The 22,396-nt window shown below is 35.3% G+C and overlaps 3 protein-coding genes across 7 annotated transcripts; 1 reads left to right on the forward strand and 2 right to left on the reverse strand.

Moving 5' to 3' along the window:
• Positions 1–2,812: 2,812 nt before the first annotated feature.
• LOC147556331 (large ribosomal subunit protein eL15z-like) lies at positions 2,813–5,136 on the reverse strand. Its single transcript, XM_086664200.1, has 4 exons — positions 4,771–5,136; positions 4,224–4,390; positions 3,359–3,556; positions 2,813–3,269 (listed from the first exon to the last, which is right to left on the reverse strand). Exons 1-4 carry the CDS (start codon positions 4,772–4,774, stop codon positions 3,024–3,026), a joined length of 615 nt encoding a protein of 204 aa, XP_086520326.1. The 5' UTR covers positions 4,775–5,136; the 3' UTR covers positions 2,813–3,023.
• Positions 5,137–5,173: 37 nt separating this feature from the next.
• LOC147556332 (uncharacterized) lies at positions 5,174–6,638 on the forward strand. Its single transcript, XM_086664201.1, has 2 exons — positions 5,174–5,465; positions 6,494–6,638. Exon 1 carries the CDS (start codon positions 5,174–5,176, stop codon positions 5,444–5,446), a length of 273 nt encoding a protein of 90 aa, XP_086520327.1. The 3' UTR covers positions 5,447–5,465; positions 6,494–6,638.
• A 753-nt stretch (positions 6,639–7,391) lies between these two features.
• LOC147556333 (uncharacterized) lies at positions 7,392–22,296 on the reverse strand. 5 transcript variants are annotated; one of them, XM_086664207.1, is made up of 10 exons: positions 22,122–22,286; positions 19,530–19,616; positions 18,372–19,271; positions 18,011–18,071; positions 17,810–17,922; positions 17,615–17,705; positions 17,079–17,126; positions 15,689–15,796; positions 8,819–9,161; positions 7,392–8,455 (listed from the first exon to the last, which is right to left on the reverse strand). In XM_086664207.1, exons 3-8 carry the CDS (start codon positions 19,169–19,171, stop codon positions 15,743–15,745), a joined length of 1,167 nt encoding a protein of 388 aa, XP_086520333.1. In that variant the 5' UTR covers positions 19,172–19,271; positions 19,530–19,616; positions 22,122–22,286; the 3' UTR covers positions 7,392–8,455; positions 8,819–9,161; positions 15,689–15,742. The 5 variants fall into 5 exon arrangements, with proteins under 5 accessions (XP_086520333.1, XP_086520331.1, XP_086520330.1 ...); XM_086664205.1 differs by having other exon boundaries at positions 18,372–19,616; positions 22,122–22,296; XM_086664204.1 differs by lacking the exons at positions 7,392–8,455; positions 8,819–9,161 and adding an exon at positions 13,454–13,752 and having other exon boundaries at positions 22,122–22,296.
• Positions 22,297–22,396: the final 100 nt, after the last annotated feature.

The following is a 22,396-nucleotide window of genomic DNA, read 5'->3' on the forward strand; positions in this document are numbered from 1 at the left end:
TGTTGAATAACAACATCTCCTTCCCCAAGACGTATGCTGCTTTTGTTTTCGATGTAATTTCTTGCATCTCTTTCAGTAAATGAGACTTTGTCATATCCACTGGCTGCCACCACTTGTTGCTTGAAGCTGCGACTCGTCTTAGTCCCTTCCAAACGATTTGGAGCTGTATTGCAATATGTAGGTTAATCTTCCTATAACATCTATAATTAGGAACTTTTCCTGGACTAAGGGTATGATTATGCTCAAGATTCACAATGACAATTTCCTATTTTTCATTATCTTGTAACTTAGCATTAATTCTTGCTACGCAACCACTTTTGCTACTTGATTGAGGATTATTTGGTGTCGATGTATACTTCCACCCAGTAGCACATGTTATTGTAAGATATCTTACAATTCCTTGTACTATTCTCTGTGATGTATTTTTTACTAGATGCCCCATTTTTTTGCAACGAAGACAATTGTTGTAAAACTCTTTAAGACTATTAAACTCCATTCTGACCTAAGTACTTCTATCTTTGTTTCTGATTCAACATTGCATTTATCATCGTTGGAGTCATCATAACACTCACAATCACCACTTCTAAACTTTCCAAAGTCATTTCCCCATAGAAGTAGTTACTAAAAAGTCAAAAAAAAAATATTACAAAGAGGTAAATTCAAGTAATAACTGATCAGAAATTCAAGTAATTGATGTACCCAAAAAGGGTAAACCCGCAATATACAGACGTCAAGTAATAAATCTAGTAAGATCGGGGTCGAGCCAAAGAGATAGGAAGGTAACTCGAATATCGAGAGAGTTAAGTCCACCGGTCTAGGTGTCATAACTATCTTACACTAAAACCGAAAGATGATAATTGGATTTTTTATTGAAAACAAATAAAATTAATCTAAATGAGAGGTGAAAGAGATTTAGGAGAAGAGTTGAGCAAGAATCGAGTGAGAATAATACTTCGATCCATAAGATACTAATTATCTATTAGCATGAAAAGTTAGTTAACTTCACCCACATACATTAACAATCCTAAGCAGTGGCAGGTTTATGTTAGGGCTAGGGGGGCCTGTAGACCCCCCCCCCCCCCCCCCCCCCTCAACTTTTATAAAATTATGTATAATAATTTTAAAAAAGAAAAAACAACAACTTTTATAATATAGATAAAATGGGATTGCTTTCTTGACCGACAAATGATGTCGGCCCAACAGGTAAGACTGTTGCTTATTTGTAGTCGCTCTCACTAAAGTTAAGGTATGACCAATTGGAAATATGTATAGTAAGATCATATTGCATGTAATTTCCATGTTATGCATCTATAATTGATGTATGCCATTTGGTTTTGTTGGTACGTGTGAATATTGGTGGATTTAGTTACGTCAAATTTTACGAAGGTCCCTTTAATCCCATACTAGCACATCTAATGAACCAGATCTTTTGGATACCTAATATATGACTATGCATTTTCAGCTCATAAGGATGTACACATTTCTAAATAACATATTTCGCCTAAGTAGGAGATTGTTGGAAAAATCTAAGATATGTGAGCTCACATATGGGAAGTCATGTGCGTCCATTTTAGTATATAGTTAAGTCATAGTTTGGTATAATAAGTATTGACCTGACCATTATGTATCAAAGGTAGGCCTGTAAACGGTAGCTTATCGGATCGGATATAGGCATACTCGTATCCGAATCCGATAAGCTATCCGAATATCCGAATCCGATAATTATCCGACAGATATTAGAAATCAATATCCGAATCTGATAATATTAACGGATATCGGATAATATCCGATATCCGAAACTTTAACAAAATTTCAAAAAATTTCTTTAAATTTTTAACCATTAGATCTAAACAATAAATCTCAACCAGACATTTTATATATTATTATGAATAAATTTAAATTTTTATTAAGTTTTTATATTCCTTATCGGATACGGATATTTATCGGATTAAATATGTGTATATCCGTATCCGATATCCGATAAGGAATATCCGAATTCGAAATTTCGGATATTTTTTTAAAATTCGAATGCGGATGCGGATCGGATGTCGAATATTCGGATATCTATTGACAGGCTTAATCAAAGGGTCATGAAATAAACTTGAAATGAATTTCAATTTGACGAGGGACCAAATAAGAAATAAAAAAAAGTAGTTCTAACTACTTACAAGTGTCATGGTCTCCAGTTGGGCTTCTTCCTAATCTCTCTAGCATCATTGTTTCGGCAAAAAAATGTTTTCTTTTACGGGAATCCCCTTCATTTAAGATGAGGGAAAAGGATTTCAGGCGAAACCCTCATGCCACCAACTCAACCATTTATCTCATCTCTATCTTCACTTTATCGATAAAGAAAATCTCGCCAAACCCCCTTCGTCTAAGATTTCAGGCAAAACCCTGAGGGGGTTCCTTCGCCACAAAGCTTGAAGAGGGTTCCACTGAAAACAATTCTTTTCTTCATCTGAAATGAAGAGAGTTCGAGCGAATGGAACGATTCCCTTCACCAGAAGAGTTAAGACAGAGAGAAAGAGGAAGTTAAAGTTGGAGAGAGGGAGGAATATTTAGGAGAGACATGAGGAAGAGATTTAACCCAGATAGGAGACAGAAAAGAGAGAACAAAGAAATGGAGATGGTGGGAGGAAATGGGAAACAATGAGGTAAATTTGCAAAATCTACAATTTCGGTTCAAGATTTTGTACTCCTGGAAGAAAAATTCCTCAAAGCTGGGATCCTACTGTAAAGTTCACCCAACAGATATTGCCCAAGACTAGTAGTAAAAATAAAGTTTAGACAAATCATATGAAATCATCCAAAATCTCCCAAAACAGCAATCATTCATTAGTAGTAATCTAAATAATGTTTTGTAACAAAAATAACATCTGCCAATAAACATTTGGGGTTCATTTAAACAATGCTTCAATCAAATAAGAAATTCTCTAGTAAAACTCTTATAACTAAAATAGTTCTATGAATGCCAGAATTTAAGAGAGGCGAAGAAGGAAAATACCCACCACCAGAGTCCAAAATCACCGATAACGACGGAGTGAGATAGAGTTGTTTCTCTTCCATGTAGCTCTTCGAGATGGTCTGGCCTTGGTATACAAATGACCTCTTCCTCTGAGGCCCCTGAATTTCTTTCCTGCACTAGTAAGCCCACGGTTCTCTCTGTGCTTGTGAACTGGGTTGCAGATCCAGTTGATCCTTGGGTCGTTCCTGATAGCATTGTGTGCAGCGTCGACCATGATAATCTCAAAGTACTTGTATGTCGAATCCTGTATTCTCAGAAAAAAAAATAATACTGAGGAACATGCATACAAGCTTTGGCAAATTGAGTAAGAAAAAGTGGAGTATCTTCCAGTACCTCGTTGATCCAGTAGGAGTTTAGAACCTTCAATCCTCCTAGCTTCTTTCCAGCTCGTTCCTCAGCAACCGATCTCTTGTTTCTTTGGAACTTCAGTTGGGTAATACCCTGATTTTTGGGCTTACCATATACAATACCCTTGGAAACAGGCCTCTTACGTCCACCACGTCTGACACGTACACGGTAGATGACGTAACCCTAGACAGTAAAACAGTAAGTTGACAAGTATCTAATGCACTCAAGAAACATCTAAAGGTGTTGTTAGATATAGAGGAATAAGAATGGATTATATCATTTCTAAATCTCTTCTCAGATACAATATCTATATATATACATACAGGTGGATGAAAACATAACAGAGAGCGGTAATACATTGATCAAAGAAGAGCGTATAGTTTTTGCGAAAAAAGAAGACTCCAATTGGGAATATATGGATTCAACATAATGCACAGAAGTGACTTAACAAAGGTTCGGAATCATAAACTGCATAAAACACCAAACTAATGGCCATGTTACACATATGTATATGACAAAGGAAAAGAACTATTATGTTGTATAGTTCCAAAGGTTTTACAAATACCAAATATGAACAAAACAGTTTGTTCCGTTTAACAAGCAACCCACCGCAATACATCAATACTTTTTACAAATACACATTTTACGAACTTATATGTCTAATCTTCACATTTATTCGACACCTAGTTGTATTACTAGAATCTTCACACATAATATAACAAGTAACGCACCGCTATACATTAACACTTTTTTTTTTCCGACATACAATCATCATATCACAAAGTTATAAAATCATCAACGAACAAAAGCAATGTTATATGTAGTGTTAACAAGACAGATTCTTTTTTACCTGCTTTGCCTTGTACCCCAAAATACGAGCCTTATCAGGTCGAGTGGGACGAGTGACACGACAAATTGATGGGTGTTGTCGATATTCCCAGCACCTCACCCTCTGCAAAAACCTCATAACATCAGACTGCTTCTTCCTCCATAGCTCAGAGACATACTTGTAAGCACCTACATTTCACAACCAAAAACCAGTTCATTATCACAAATCAATGTCTCAGGGAGTTTGCTAACTTACTTGCAAACGCATTCATAAAGTTATGAATCATATTAACCCTAATCTGAGATTGAATCCATATCCAGTAAAACAAATCTCGAACAACTTAACAAGAAATCTATCAATGAAGAAACTTTACTCAATTAAAATGAATAACAACACTAAAATCTCAAACCCATTTTAACATCTTTCAATAAAACCTAACTAGCTATGAGATGATCAAATCAATTAAAAACAACAACTTGAACTTCCAAAACAATCGAAATGAACAAAACAAACAAGTTTTCAACGAAGAAACGCTTCGGATAGAGAGAGATAGAGAAAGTAGACGTACCCATTTTTGACCGCTCCTCTCGTCGTCCTCTCTCTTTAGGGTTTTTGGCGATTCTGACTTAATAAATAGATTGCTATGCATTTTTAAAGGAAACCCTAATTTACCAGGTCGAAGGAAAAGAATGTATTGATCTAGACCATTAATATTTTAGACTAGACTGATCCAACGGGTAAGGTAATAAAAATTTGCCATTTATTACAACTAAGTCCCTTGTATACTTTATCATACAAAAATAACCCTTATGAATTTGTAAATGACTAAAATACCCCTATCTCCCAAATTTAGAGAACGAAAACAATAAAACAGAGAAAACGCGACTTAAAGAATAAAAGCTAGGGTTAGGGTTTGTTAAAATCCCCAAATTTATCTCTCTCTCTCTCTCACTCTGAAAGAAAAAACCCTAATGGCGATGAGGAATTTCTTCAAAGAGATCAAAGGACTGAAAGTGAAGGAGCTTCCTTCACATCTGAAGCCAATGCTGACTATAGATTTTGTGAAGAAGACGGTTAGCAAAGGAATGGATAATTACCATGCGAAGTATATCCAAACCAGTTCAATTGATCCTCTTTACCATGTTTGTTTCGGTGGAATGATCTTCTCTTACCTTGTTGCTCTTCCTGAAGAACGTCGTCATCTTGCTCATCAGCAACACGCTAAAGAACATGGCGGCCATTAATTTGACCTAACCATTTCAGGTATACGTTTTCTCTTACCCTAATCTTCAATTTGAACGGAATTGTCATTTCTATCGAGTCTTTGAATGAATATATCGTTGACCCTTTGAAAATTGTATTAGGTTATTTTGCTTCTGTGAACGTTCATACCTTTTTGAATCATAATAATGTGATAGGTTAGAAGAGAGATACATCTAATGATGAGGACAACTGACAACATACCCTCTGAATTTAGAATTGGATTAAGACTTAATTTAGGGCTCAAATTTTGTTCAGGAATAGTTGAAATATCCATGAACAAGAACTATGTGAATTTAGGCGGAATTGGGGATGACAAATTGAGTTGTTATGTGTAAAGAGACTCTTGATCGTTTTGTTGGGTGGTCTTGGGTCTCTCTTACTTCAAAAGCGAGATCAAAACATGAGTTTTTCGTTCCCGTTTGTAGATTTGCCAAGTGATCGTTCCAAAACCGATTTGGGATGATCCTAACAATGTCCCCCTCACACTTTAGTTTGTAACTTCGGTAGATTATCACGGCGGTACTTAGTTAACCTTGATACCATTGTTGGGTGGTGTTACATATTGAGGGTGAGGCTCGACCCAAGGGTCCATTGGGTTCTTAAAACATCCAATGTTATAGATCCATTTCTTGTACTATATCCAAATATGTTAACAAGTCCACGGACTAGTTGGAATTTTGATCACAAAACAATAGTTGAAATTGGGTATAAGTAACGATAATAGGATGAGATGTAATATAGTGTAAACGGAGATCTTTTAAATTGTAAGAATAACAGGTGGTGATTGGTAAACAAAAGGAATATAAGCTATTGTGTGTTTCTAATATTGTATTTTCCTGAAATCGGCGTTAACTGTAAGCCAAAGTGTCTCATTATTATGATTTTTACTTCTGTCTGTAAAGCATCTCAAACGGATTACAATTCATGAATAGAAACTGGTGGGCATTTTTTTAGTTGGTTTTTTTGTTTTTCTTTTCTTAGTTTTCATCTCATACTTTTCATGTAACTTTCTTATTTACAAAATGCAGGATCGTCGGCCGTCATGTTAGTTGATTTTGGGATTTCTTCACTATGTTTCTCTTTTGACAAATAAGGTGTGTACTTCAAACTCAGTTTTGAGGTTTTGATCGGACAACTGGATCAAAGGAAAATAAAGTCCAATTTGACTTGTAATTTTCAATTCTTGTTGGTAAAATTTAGCAAGTTCTCGAACTTTTCATAGCTCTTGAGTTATGTGTGCACATTAGTTGAAAATCCTTGTTTTTATCTGTTTGAAATTTATTGTCTACTTATACAAAAACATTTGTTCCTTCTTCATCTCTCCCACCTTATACACAACCTTGTGGGTTGTCTTCCATGTGGATGATACTGAATTAACCCTAAATTACCTCTTGGCGGAAACTAGTTCCACTAAATTAGTAGGATCTGGTTGTGTTGATATGGATCACTAGACGGAAGTGAGTGCGTAGTCCCTCCTGGTTTAATATAGCATCTCGCATGGCCACAAGGTGACAGATTCTTGTGTTTTTCTTCCATTTTGAATAGTGGTGGTCATAGAGGATTCTTTAGTACTATCAAAATCTGATTTCTGTATAATAGACTATTTTTCCGTTAGCCAGTTTTAACATTTGGTTTCTTTATCTGTAACCTCTTCATTAAAAATTACTTTTATTATATCCTTCTCAAACCTTTTCTCATGGATTCACCTTTTCTCATGGATTCCTACCGTTCTGGCCACTAATAAGTCACAAATATCACTGCGAACCAGACTATATAGTTTTGTATTTCGTTTTGCTGAATTGATCCGTCTTTGTTAATTTAGACTCCCACTCCAGTTTCAAGTTTCAATAATAGTTATTTTCAAATTTAGGTAAATTTTCATGTTCAGTAACTTTCTCAAAGAGTTAAAATGAAAATGTCCTAATATTTCATGTCAAATACGATATTAGCCCACATTATAAGCTGAAGAATTATTAATCTTAGACGTGTTCAAGACATTCGTTTAAAAAAAAATCTTCCGCTCGTAACGTTCCCCTAAATACATTTTGTATTCCGTAAAAACAAAATTAACAAAGGCGAAAACCATAGAGACGTGAATATAAAGTTCTTCCTGATGTTCGGTGCATGAAGGTCATTCAAGGTGACCTCTCATCCTGAGGTAAATTTGGGATAACTTACCCTTTTCGGCAACCTTTGGTTTCTAGAATATTCCCCAGGAATAATGTTTCGTCTTCTGTAGCCTTTTCATCTGTTGAAAACAAACTCCAATTTGTGCATACTTGTGTCAACCTATCATACTTGTCTAGCCATAGTCCCACCCATTTCGGAAGGCAAGGGTAACCACTTTCTTAATTTGTGCTACACAGGCAAGGGACTTGATTCATTAGGCCATGACCTTTTCTCCCCTTTCCTTGAGACGCCTGTCTGCACCAGGGGTTGGTTTTTGTTTCCTCTTTTCCGCCAGTTTCAAAACACTTTTGTAGATCAGTTATCACCTGATGAGACTGCTCAATTGTAATGATAAGCTCGCCCTTGACTCAAGCAACCCCAGTTGTAAAGGTAGTTTTCCCCACCTTAACCATGCCTAACTCGATCGCCAGTTCATTTCTCTCAGCTTCAGTCACATGACGAGCATCTTGGACAAAATTGTCGGACTCAAGCTTTTGAATCTTGTCAAAAGGAGAATGCAGGGTCACTGTGTACTTTAAGTAAAAAAGGTCGATCTGAATATGCCCTAAATGACAAGGACTTTGAGCCTTGAACACCAGCTACAAAAACTTGGCTTTGAATAATAGTGATTGAACCTTTAGTAATTAAAGGAAGCACGAGAAGAACTTTACTTTCATGGACTGAGCCCGAGCTGCCGCCAAAAGCAGGGATTATCCTCTCTTTAACTTTAAGAGGATGTATGTCGACACCCTGGTGCATCCCTTCTCGAATGGTCATTCTTTTTTAATTTCAGAGTAATTTTCTCCCTTTTTTCTGAATTTCTGGAAAAAAAAAATCAAGATCAAAATCGGAATAATATGCTATATTATAAAACTGGTCAGTCGGTTAATTAGAGATAAGTCTGACCGTCTATTTTTATTGAGAGTTTGATAAAGATTGCATCTGACGATTGGTAGAAATATCTCTTTATGTAAATTGGCTCAAAGTATATTATTGTCAGTAAAACGGGTACAATATCTCTCAATATCTATGGTGAATTGGTTAGTTATCCTCTAGATTTCCTTGTTTTGTTGGGTAATCCTCTTGTTGGGTAATCCTCCCTTACAATCCACCCGCAAATTAAACGGGAAACAAACGGAAAATTCAATTTGAAAATAACTTTATGAGACGAATCTTGGACATACCCTTCATCGCACGACCATGAAATTGGTTATTAAGTTTTCTGTTTGGCGTAGATAACTGAAGTAACTAAGTAGTTAAGGACCGTAATTATTCCTCATTTTCAGAAAAATCTAATTTCAGTCTCTCCTCTTCTTAAAGACTTTAACTGTTTCGTTGTCTTTCATCGACATAGATTTTTTTTTCAGGAAATCCCAACCGGGAAGAAAATTCTCGTCGGAACAATTAACGATGGTCTCTTTCGCTTATCCACAAGCTTCCCCACCATCCTCTCTCTTTGCTTCATCACTGTCCTTCAACCCTCCAGTTTCATCTGAAGTATGGCGTCGCCGATTAGCACATCCCAACCTACAAGTTTTAAATTCAGTTATTAGAAACAATGATTTGAAAATTAAAAATTCTGTAATGAATCTAATCAAGTGTTTAAGTTGTGTTTCTGGTAAACTTCATCGGCTTCCATTTTCTTCTGTGACTCATACTTCATCTTCACAAATGAATTGATTCACGCTGACCTTTGGGGGCCCTCACCGGTGATTTCCATTTTCAAAAAATTTTAACACTTTGTGGAAAAACAATTTGGGCATTCCATAAAAAAATTTCAATCCGATGGTGGTGGAGAATCTATGAATCATGAGTTGTCTGATTTCCATGCGCATCACGGTATTCAACACCGTCGATATTGTCCTCACACCCCTCAGCATAATGGGGTTCCTGAACGAAAAATTCGACACCTCGTTGAAACTTCATTGTGTCTCCTTCATCAATCCTCTATTTCTCTTGATTACTGAACAGATGCTTTTCAGACCTTTGTTCACACTCTGAATCGTTTACCAACACATGTTCTTAAAGGTTTATCTCCTTTTGAAAAATTACTTCTTCGAAAACCCTCTTACTGTGACCTATGAACCTTCGGTTGTTTATGTTTCCCACTCCTAACCCCTTATCCATCGAACAAATTTGATACAAAAACAAAACCTTGTGTTTTTCTCGGATATAATCCTCATTACAAAGGTTACAAATGCTTTGATGTTTCTTCCTCCCGACTTTATCTCTCTAGACATGTCCTATTTGATGAAGAAATTTTTCCTTTCTCTGGTTCTTCATCGTCTTCTTCGTCCTCAAAAGACAAAAACCCTAATTCCTCGACCACCACTCTCATATGGTCGGTCCCCATTATTTTTAATTTCTCTGACAATCACCGTACATAGTCCCTCCCACTATCCCTTCTTTTTAAAACACGTCTTCCACTCCATTAACATCTGTCCCTAATGGTACACTTGTACCTTAGTCTTCACAACGACAACAAAACGCGTCCCCTTCTTCAATACCAGCTGCCCCACATGTTCGCCTTTCTTCAGTTTTAAAAAACGTGTCGCAGTCAACGAAATAGTTGTCCCCACCACAGACATATCACCAAATTTTCTACCAACTACCTTACCTTTACCGAATTCAACTTCTTCGTCCCAAACTCTCAACATATTATCTTAATCTTTTGTACATCATTGTATTTATTTTACTTCTCAAGGGTAACATTGTAATAGCCTTCATAATTTCTTCAATATAAATACTACCACAACCCTATTGATTATGGCATCTTGAGTTCATCACTTTACAAAATGAGCTCAAGTCCATAACAAAAGAGCATGATTAGATTCACCTTGTCTAAGTAATTTGTTTAATGTTATTTTGAAGGTTTTTTTACAATCTAAAAAATTAGAAAATGAACATGGTGGTATTGGTGATTGCATACGAAGAGGGGTAAATGGTAGTAGGAGATTGAAATAAATTGAAAAGAGAAGAAACAAATGTAGAGAAAAAAGATGTAAGAAAAAACCACAAAGAAATGGAAAAGTAAAGAAAAATTATAAAAATGCCACAAGGACAAAATGGGTAGTTTTGACAAAAATTGAGAGTCAAAACGAACTGCCAGTCACAATTAGGGGCTAAAATGACCAGTTGGTCACATATTGAAGGCCAAAATGAGATTTGCCTAAAAATAATGATTAATATAAAATGGAACTATTTAAATTTATTATGATTAGGTTTTCATTTTTGAGTCAGATTCTTTTTCCTTTAAATTCCTTGTTCTCTTGGATAATCTTCTCTTGTTGATTTATTTTACACTAGAATTATTATTATGACTTATTTAATACTGCTAATGCTCTAACACCCAATTGGGATAGCCCAATTGAATTTTCACAATTTCCAGACCAAAACGAGAAAGATCCATGGATAACAATAATCAAACTGATGACTTAAGCCCCGTATCAATTACTTCATCTGACTTCATAACGTAAATATAAAAATGTAGTTGTTAAATATTATCCACAAACATTGCCTCAACTATTTCGATGATAATTCGCACACGGATGACTTAAGCCCCAGATCAGTTTCCAAATCAAATTTCACAAAACTTTCTTATAGTCTCCAATAGAGATCTCTTAAATTTAATAAAAAAAAATTAGTTTAAAAACAAAAGTTTCTATTGGTTTAAATTTTAGAGAGGCACTTAGAGAGTCTCAAAGAGACACTCTAATTTTAAAGTCTCTCTTGAGAATCTTTATTAATAAATGTTCTACTCATCACAGAGTGTTGACTGTCCCGTTGGAGAAGGTTTCTTTACAAAATCACTACATCTCCTATTAATTTTAATGTAAACTCTGATTTAATAAATTAATTGAGAGTTAAGTTAGTGAGAAGTTATTTCCTTTAGGTGATTAATGGATAAGTTAGTGGGTTGATGGATAAGTTAGCGGGATCACGTTAGTAGTGACCATAGTTAGTGGGTAGAATTTGAGTCTATAAATAGACTAGTCTTTGTAGTTATTTATTATCAAGTCAAGTTATGTAATTGTTCAACAAAAAAAAAAAAAAAAAATTCAAGTTATGTAATTATATTCAATTCAATTAAATATCTTCCTTCATTCTTCTTTATTTGTGTAAGTTATAATTTCATTTATCATTCGAAAATTAAATACTTTTAACTTCCAAAAATCTAAGATGCTCTCATAGAACATTAAATAGAGTGGTGGCTAAGGTTGGCATCCTCAAAGTAAGGAACAACAACGTATAACACTAACCATCTCATTAAGTTCAAGTTTGTATGTTCCCTAAAGATCTCTAATGCAAAACTCAAAAAAAAAAAAAAAAATCAAGTGGTTTTATATGTCAAGTCTCAATTGAGACATTCTTTCTTAGTAGCACTATTAAGATCCTCAATTCGAAAGACATTTCCGATGTAACACTCTTAAAACTTAAAATTAATTAATTGTCATTTTCTGAACGGATGGTTTCGCTTTTGATATTTAGTGGTCAATTGAGATCTAAAAAGAAATAATTATTGTATCTTTTTGACCTCTTGTAATTAAATGTTGTCACATCATCTTAAGACTCAAATTAAATTTTATACGAGAGAAAAATATTCACAAAAAATTCAAAGTGGCTCCTACATTTCTTCAATTTGAGTCTTTTATTGGTGTTGCTCTTAGGATAAGCTCAAGCTACTACATTAGATATGTGGACAAATGGGGCATATTAGTTCAACAAAAAGAAAAAGGATAAATGGGGCACATAATCATGTTTGTTACTAGTTTTTCTTTTTGTCAAGGATGTTTGTTACTAGTTAGATTTTGGTTTTTTTAATATGTTATTGCTTCTCCTAATAAGTTAGAATTGCAAATAGTGGTGATCTTGCATATGAAACACATAGGAACGATAGGATTTTCGCTTCACTTCATATAGTTAAATACGATTATCTTAATTGTCCATTCAATATTAAAAACAAGACTATCCAACTAGAAAATGACAGTTAAATAATTGTTAAATTTATAGAAAGTTGCATTGGAGATGTCTTTTTAATTGGTTATATCGATTGTAATTCTTAGGGAAGAAAATCTCACTTGCGATTTAACAAATAAGACAATTTGAATTTTGCACGAGAGATTCTCTAAATCAGAGATCCATAAATGGATCAAGTGTTTTTGTAGTCCTCAAATTGAAAGAAATATTCCATTTAGATCAAGGAACATATTCATCATATCTCGGATTATTATTAGAACGAGGGTGCAACCCGTGCGCGGGGCACAGCCAGTTCTATAAATGCGTCACGTGAGGTGATCTATACGCGCCCCACATTGCAGCTATAGGCGCCGCTCAAAATCTAAAGTTTTAAGGGATCTTTCAAAAGATACTCTTTCTTATAATCTCAACGTATGGTTGATTTTTAATCAAATCAAAATCCCAAATTTTGATAGAGTAAATCCTAATCATTAGGGACAAACATGGAAGAGCAAATTTTAGCTATTGGGAAGAGAGGGAAAGATACCCTCCTCCCTTATATATAAATTTGTCCCTAGAGAAACACAATCTTTCTTCCAAGAAAGCATAATTCTTATAAATAAAAAGATTGTTTACACACCAAAACAAAATGGTGCAGCAGAACAAAAACATCAACATTTAAGTGTTGACTTGGACCGTGTGTACGACCATATGGTATCATAGTACATAATGGCTCTACCATATGATGGTTGATAAGGCATTTTCTTACCTAATGCCTTTTAGGTGTCTTTCAACAAAAAAAAATAATGCCTTTTAGGTGGCCATGGCACCTAGATGTCATCTTTGCCGTACTCTTAAGAACATGTATCAATCCAATTTAAATAAATATCTTCCAAAATCTTCACCGGGTTTTAATACAAAATAATCTTTACTAGTACATAACATAATTCCGATATTGATATCGAAATAACCATTTGCTTGAAGTTGTCCTTCTGATTATGAATTTTTTTTGAAGTTCACAAAAAACTTGTATAATATGAAAACAAAAATTGTTGCTAACTACAACAAGGTGAGATTATCTTCTTTTGAGTGAATTCACTTCCTTCTCCCACAAAAGGTGCATATCTTCTCTTTATACCAAGAGGTTTTCTTAGTTGTTTAACTGCAAGAACAAGATTTGCAGGTAAATTTATGTTTGACATCTCCCTAGGGCTAGGGTTGAAGAAAAACAAGAATATCAAAATATAGAAGAAAGGTCGCTCGTACGCAAAGAGAGATTCCAATAAGAGAGAACATTTCGAAGGGGTGAAACCCCCAACTTGTAAATATTCTTTCATCATCACCGTCACAATAGTACACACCATGAGCGATGGTTCAATATTATATAGAAAAAAAATAGAAGACAAAAAAATTGATCTCAAGAACGTGATTTGCATGCAAGCTTTAGAAATTGGCTTGGACGCAGATTTATCTGCAGGCGGGGGTAGGCTGTTCGACAAGGGCTTCCAGTCCTAATCGATGTCACAACTTGCCTTAGGCGGTTTAGTCTCCGACTTAGTCAACTCGGGCCAGTAGGAGTTTTTTTGTTTATTTTTTCATCTAAAATCAACTTTAACTTAGATCTAGGGTTATTGTCTCTTACCTAACATACCAACCAAACTTTTCTCTCCTTTACTTATATTCTTCAAGGATCAATCTTCAAGCTCAATTGCTAGTAAGTCTCCCGCACTAACATTAAATTTTTTCTTAGTAGTAAGGTGTAACATGTTTTTCCTCTCTATATTCCTATGTCTCACTTGGGTGGTTTGAAATCATATTCTTCTTCTTATGATTATTATATTATTATATTAAGGATCAAAAATATAAAAAAATTATTTCTTTCACATGTTGTTATTCTTTTATTCAAATTTCTAATTTTAAGGCTTAAAAATGAAAACTTCCAACTTTATTTTCGTAGTGAGTTTATTAATGAATCACGTATATCTATAATTGTTGGTATCAGGGTTTATAGGTTGACCGACTAATCCTCGTTTTTGATTATCATGTTGCTTAGGCAGAAACTTAATGCACTAATGGCCCTAGTGGTGGCCAACGGGACGTGTCGGTTCCAGACCGACACGACCTGTTTATAAGGCAACACGGAACGTCGCGTATGTATCGTGCCAACCTTTACAAGTCAAATGGGTCGTGGCGGGTCGGATTTTAAGCTCCCACACCCATCAACTACGACACGTTAGGAACGGAAACACGACCCGTCACACTAACCCGTTAAAAACAGGTTAATTAGTTTACAAAATAACCACTTTGTTGAATGTAGTTCTAAATTAATAAAACAAATTAGTTTACTTAAAGTTGAAACTAATTTTACCATAATATGATTCAGCTACATACTTTAAATTATAAGTAAATGCACCTATAAAATTTGTTCTTAAATTTGTTAATATAGTCTCATCTTTATCCCTTTTAGGTGTGAGACTAACTCTTTGTTCTTATATTATCTCTCTCTTGACTAAGTTTATAAATAAATAATTCGTTAATGGACTGGCAACAGCTGGCCCATTAACCACGGTCCGACACGACTTGTGTCGTTGCCATGGGGTGTTTATGTGCCTAGACCTTTGTGGTCTAGGCACAACACGACTTAAAGTCGTGCCTACCAAAGTCGTGGCGTGTCTAACGCCCTACAACTTTCAAACAGGTCGTGCCGCAACGCCACGACCCGTTGGCCACCACTAAATTGCCCTATACTAGTTTACATGTTCAACCAAAGGGGCAAAAAATTTACTTATGGTCGTTCTGGTCGAATTTCGACCACTCCAGCCTAAAGTTTGTCAGAGTAGAGTATACAACTCATCCTACATGTCTTTAGCCACAAATGGGGCAGGTAGTTTTTGTCGTTTTCTCTAAAAAAGTGGATACTCCATTATAGAAGGTCCATGGAAGAAAAGAAAGATGAGTTTTCACCTTATTTTTCACCTTTTCAACAAATGCTTATGCATCCATAATTATATATACATATGAGTGGAAAATTTTATGAAACTTTTTGAATTGTATGTGAAAATGAAACATATATTTGGGGGGGGAAAATCATTGCATACCTATTGTTCTCCAAGATCGCCATTTTTTGATTTTACACTTCTAACATCCTCTGGTTAACTGTTGGTGTGATTGCACTTTCGCTTTTTAGCAACTAACCGAAGCCTCAACTGCACAATATAATATTTGCAATACTACTAGTATTGAGTATGAAAATAATCTTTTCGGTATGATAAAAAATGAAAATTATTGTTATAAGCAAACTTAAGCATGTATAATCATGGTAAATTGCTCATCGTAATAGGAAAACTTCAAACCCAATACACCAAGATAAACACTATTGTGTAAAGTACAAACATATAAAAGATAATGGTTATGCTTAGATTATAGACATCCTTGTTTTATTTACTTGTTTTGCATAATTGGTTTCCTTCAAAACTATCCCGTGCAATTTATAGGTAATAAAAAACGAGAGATAGTGTATGCAGCCTTTAGAAAGCTTATTATGGATAAAGCCATTTACTATTGGGGCACTAATAATCACATTAGGGGGTGGGTGCAAATACACTTTTAGTTAGGGGAACATATACTCAGATCAACTAGATTGGAGCCCAATTGATTTAAAAGGCAACCTGATTCTCATCTTCACCACTTTGTCAAACCACCTCCAACCAGCAATTATGACCACTGGCCACAACCACCATCAATTACCTCCCTCTCTAGGAAAATCCCAAATTAGGATTTCACGAAGAACCCCATTAAGGTTTCCATTAAGGTTTCATCTAGTGAAACCCCACTTCCGACCATGACAACCACCGGCCACAAACGCCTCTGACCACCACCAATTCTCCATTTCTCTCTTTAGGAAAATCTAGTTCTGACCATCACGACCATTGGCCATAACCACCTCTGATCACCACCAACTCTTTCTCTCCCTATCTCTCTTTCTAAGAAACCTATCAGGATTTCAACTCATGAAACCCTAGATTTGAGGTTCTTTTAGAAGAGAAGGAGGAAGAGGAGAAAAATTGGTGGTAGTGATGATGGTTGCAAGTAGTGGTGGTGGTCAGACGTGGTGGTGAATAAGAAAATGAATAATTGGTGGTCGTGGTCAGAGGTGGTGATGAAAATGAAGATTAAGGAGTAAGAAACAAACAAGTTGATTTTCAGACCCAAAATTAGGCTATCCTGTAAGTCAATTGGGGTCAATTTTGTTGACCAATGGTTTTTAGGGGACATGAGCTTAACCAAAATTGTATTCCCCAAAGCACCCCACCGCAGAGCAGTTATAAGCGTATTATATCTGATCCATGTCATGATGAACAATTGAGTTGTATAAATCAATGACACTTAGGTTTAATTATGGGCAATAGTCCCCACTTAAAAAGAATGAAAAGTGACCTGTAAAAATGACCATTAAATGATATGCAGTATAGATTGAATTGAACTTACCGTTTCTATATATTTAAGGTGTTTTAAGACTTGATCGGTTTCTAACTCCTGTAGGCAAAAAAGATCAAATAAATTAGAATAAGTCAAAGAAGCTTAATCTCAAAGAGCAAAACGAAGCTACAAGAGGAAAAGAAATCTAATCTAGATATAATGTAAATCTTACAGCACAAACAAATATTGTATAATTTATTCAACAATAAAATATTCTCACAACTATCAACTGCTTTGGATTCCAGGATGTGACCCTTATTTATAGATCTGCTATAAATCTCATCGATAAAAATAGATTCAAACAAAGTTGATAGGTAACTAAAACATGAAACTAGAAACTTCTATTAGAAGAGAAACTGTTTATTTTGTGGCAGCTGGATTTAATTAGGCTACACAATGAAGGACGCACATAACGGTGTTTAGACATCAAAACAAAATCACTAGCGCAAAGCCCCGGATTCTGGGTTTCAAAATTAACAACTACAGAAAATAAAATGGATGAAACCTGATAATCATAGCTTAAGTAATACGAATAAATTTTTCACCTGAGGAACAGCACAATCAGCATGAATTGGATCCCAAACAAGAGCACATGAACAATCCCAATCATCGGTTTGAACTTCAAAAAGTGGAGCCCTATGTTTAATTACAATCACAAAAAGATAAGCTTTTGTGAGGGGAAAATAATTAAATAAAGAGTTATTAGAATCATCAACGAACAAACTAAACAAGAAATTTACCTTCGCCACTTTCCACAAATAGTGCCCTCTTCTGAATTATCATCCAAGACCTCCCGACATTGAAGCCAATTACCTATCGAGCCAAGTGTTGTGGATTTGTTTGTATTCCACTCCTGAGAATCCAATGACACAATATCTGTATCACAAACTTCATTGCTGAAAGAAAATAACAAAACAATATCGCAGAAAGGTGGCTCTTACATATAAACTACCACACTTAGTAGGATCCATTTCTAATGGTTCGCCAAAACAATTGATATCACTGCAACAAAAATTAAAAATCAAAGAAATTACTAAGGAGTTAAAATTTAACCTCAAAGTAAGTTAGTCGAGCCATTTCAACTATTTGAAGGATTGTAACCGGAGTCCAATAATGAAGAAGAAAGATAGTATGAGTAAGTAGTGTAAGTGAAGTGTAACAATAGTGAGCAAAGATAGGTTCAATAAGAAGCGAATAGCCTATCTTACTAATGCTATCTTTGTTCACCATTATTAAACTCGTTTACACTCACATATATTTCCACTTTGCAGACGATTTGTTAGTTTGGAAAGAGAGACTAACTTGGAAATTGGACCAGACCAATCAGGTACGTCTGCTTGGAAGGCTTTCCCCATCCGAACACCAGTAGTATATGGCTCATTATCTTTCAACATGAAGGAGATAGGATTCAGTTTCTCTTTAGATTTTCCACTCCTGTACTTCTTCGCTCCATCCTTTTCGGAGTTAGACTCCGAGGAAAGTACGCATTTCTTCTTTGAACAAGGCTGGCAATACCACTCATCAACTGGTATCGTTTTTATCCTTGGGTTACAACAAGTTACATGAAATGCATCTTCACAATGATCACAAATCAACATTTTTAGCGGATTATCCAGATGCCCACATGTTCTGCATGATTGAATATCACATCTATCTGTACTAATACCCATAAGATCATCAAAAGTACCATCTCTGACCGGAAAAACTCGTTGAAGCAGTCCATGCCGTCTGAGTATAGATATGCATAGTTCTTTTTCTGTGGGGCATTTCTCTGACAGATCTGTAGCTAGAAAATCAGGAAATGAGCACTCCTCGGGTTCGTCCATGACTCTCTTAATAGGAGCTGAACCCAATTTAGTGTTTGATTTTGGCGATGAAGAGATACCATTAGCACCGTAGTACGCAAAACTTGGCTTCTGAATTCTACTACATACTCGTTCATCAAAACCATCTACACCTACACCTGAACATCTGTTAATCGACATTGACTTCGAATAATCTTTGTTGCATAAACTTGCTGTAAGTGGATCACATCGAACACTGAAATTGTCCTCAATTTGAAACTGCATATTACAATCCTTATCTCCTGATAAGGAAGGCATTTCCGATCAATTGTTGAGAAGACAACCTCCAATACCCTTTTTACTGTTTGAGGGCGAATAAGATCTAAAAGCAAAAAAGTTCGTACGCAGCTTCTTTCGCCTGTACACAAAATTTGGAGCAGAAGTTGAGCATGTAACGCTCACAGATGATAATTTGAAATATTTCCTTGTATGGATACAGAGTCATTCCAGTGGAAATCATATCTCCATTCCCGAGAATATTCAGAACATCTTGGCCATTTCTACCAAGTCCTTCCCATAGTATATCCAATCAAATATTAAGTATCGTTTCCCTTAAATACAAAAGAAAGAGATAAGACAATATATCTAGGAAAAGAAATCTGTTTCAACATATAACCTGTATATATCTTTTAAGATGTTGCTTGTAGAACTCAATTCCAAAGGGAACAACTAATTAATTGTCGGATCAGTTTCCACGTTGATGCTGAACAAAACAAACAGAAAAAGTTTAATTCTTTACGTTCTAGACAATACAGAAGCTCTATAGACGGTAACTAAGAGCAATGATATGTAATAGAAGAGAAGAACAAAATAAGAACCTAGAGAAGATAAAGTGCAATCACGAATGTCTACTAATTTGTCGACAAACAAACAAGAACAAGAGACCTCCTTTTGCAGGAACTCACGAACCCTAATTTACTTTTATTTATTTATTTTACTAATTTAACTCCAAAAATATCTACGACTTCAAATATTTAGAAACTCTAACATTCCATGATTGCTAATACTACAAAGGAAGTGATGCTTCTGTACAATCTTAACAAGAAAACTTAAAGTTAGAAATATAGAACCACCAGAAGCTTGTAGTTCACAAATCAATAAGAGTACCACAACTTGGAAAATGAGAAGATCAATAGACAGCAAATCATACTAGTCAGATTACCACCCCAAATAAGACACAAACTGCAGATTACTACCCCACTTAGGGGTGTAAAGGGTGAAGTATGAGACCGAATATGACCATAGCGATGGCCAAACAAGAAGCCATCTGACATTTGATAAGATATCCAACAAATACCAAGTTCTCTTATTTAAAGCCGGTACTCCAAATAGGACATACAAACTGCAGATTACTACCTCACTTAGGGGGTGTAAAGGGTGACCAGTGAGACCGGATATGACAATAGCAATAGCCAAACAATAAGCTGTCTGACATTTGATAAGATATCCAACAAATACCGAGTTCTCTTATTGAAGTCGGTACTCCATATCTAGTTAAAGATTTTACACAACAAATCTTTTGTATTTAAATGATCATATTATTAATCCTCGGGTTAATAGAACTATTTGAATTCTTTTATCGTAATAAATATATAATGTATTTATAAGCTAGACATCACATACGAGTTAATTCATGGACACTAAATGAGGAGATTGTAAATGGATACTAAATGTACATTTAGTATCAATTTTTACCTAATAACATAGATTCTTCGAAAACGTCAATGTGTGAATAAGAAAGACTTAAAATCTCAGGTTAATAAGTTCCAGATTTTAGTTCGTACAATCTTTGATCAGGGAAAATCCTCGACGGAAAAGAGAAGCTCTTACACAGGCGAGTTTTTCCGACAAACTTCCGGCGAACTTAAAATCATCCCCCCCAGACCACAGGAAACCAATCCTCAGCTAATGCCATTGCACGGAATTGGTTTTCCGGTATAGCTTCGCCTGGAGACCTGATAGTTAGACGAAAGGGGAAGGTTTTTCGACCACCGGACTTCCTTCTAGGTCGCCTCCCAAACACCGTTCACTGAGCTTCTAGCTCGGTCAGGACGCCACGATGTGTGTATTAGGTAAAAATTGATGTTAAAATATAAGTTCCGCGATGTTAAGATATTTTAAATATAAGATTGTACTATCTTATTTACACATTGACGTTTTCGAAGAATCTATAATTCTAGGGTTAATAATCACTTTTGATCAATTTTTACCTAATACAACATTGAGTGGTTGTTGTTATGGTAATGTTGAGGATATTGTAAACCAATATCAAATATTAGATAGTTAACTAATGGGGCGATGTTGTATACCAATCCCGCGTCGGTGGAGACGAAGGTGTCTCGGTGGAGACGAAGGTGTCGCTTGAGGCTGAAGTATCAAAGCTAACATATTTCTAGCAACCCAGAAGGTTAGTCTTCACAATCTATAACATGTTATCAGCACGATAGTCTCTTCTATGATGTGTTCTTAGGAGGGTGAGATGTATACAAATCCCCGCCGGTGCGAGACGAAGTGTAGTTCCTCTTATGAGGGATTAAGCACCCTTTCCAAGTGACACGTTTAAAGTGGTGAGGCTCTAACGTGCCAAAGCGGATAGTATCGCTAGCAGCCCAAAAGGTTGGTCTGCACAATCCTTTTACAAGAGAGAGAATTTAGAGATAAACCGCTTGTCTTCCGATGAAAGTAGTTTGGGTTAAGAAAAAAAAAGTTTTCTATTTATACAATAAACTTATAACTATTATGCAACAAATATCACTTTATATGGTTCTAGTTATTCGTATAAAGTATAAACATAGAAAAACAATAAATCGAATAAACTTTGTCCGCAGAATTTTATAACTGTTGTAATTTTGTTGTACCAATAGTTTCTCTTAAAACGAAATTCCGAACTTTAGTGAGGGAACTATTATGTTTAGGGTTCAAACAAGACACAAAACAAAAGCCCTAAAACATTGAAAAGTTCAAAATTTTCCAGATTTAAGTATTTAGTCTGTAAGAATGACATAAAGGTGATTCAATTATGAAATAAACACAACATTGTCAAGAAATACAAACATAGATCTGATTAAATATGAATATGACATGGAATTAGCAACAAACCAATTGAAGAACTGAGGCATAATCATAATTACCAGATTAATTAAGAATCAAACGGGAAAAACGATAATCACATCTAATATAATAATTAGAGAAGTTAAAAGAATTTTACCCCAAACCCATTGGAAGAGAAAACCCTAGAAGGAGGGGGGTATATTTCTTCAACTAGTAATTTTGAAAAGGGGAAAGTACTCCTATTTTCTTATGGGGATGGGCTTTTATATAGAAGTCGAAAAATACAAACCAATATAAAAAGAGGATCCTCTAAAAACCGCTTCCACCCAAACAGGGACAACAACAGAGGTTTTTAGGTATAAAAGGTGGTGTATTGTGTAGGTGAATTTACATCAATACCCATAGATGGATTGATGAACATAGTGGTGCTTA

This window comes from Eschscholzia californica, unplaced genomic scaffold (genome assembly GCF_041429995.1).
Source record: "Eschscholzia californica isolate CP2 unplaced genomic scaffold, dmEscCali1.0.p SCAF_2, whole genome shotgun sequence".
NCBI lineage: Eukaryota > Viridiplantae > Streptophyta > Magnoliopsida > Ranunculales > Papaveraceae > Eschscholzia > Eschscholzia californica.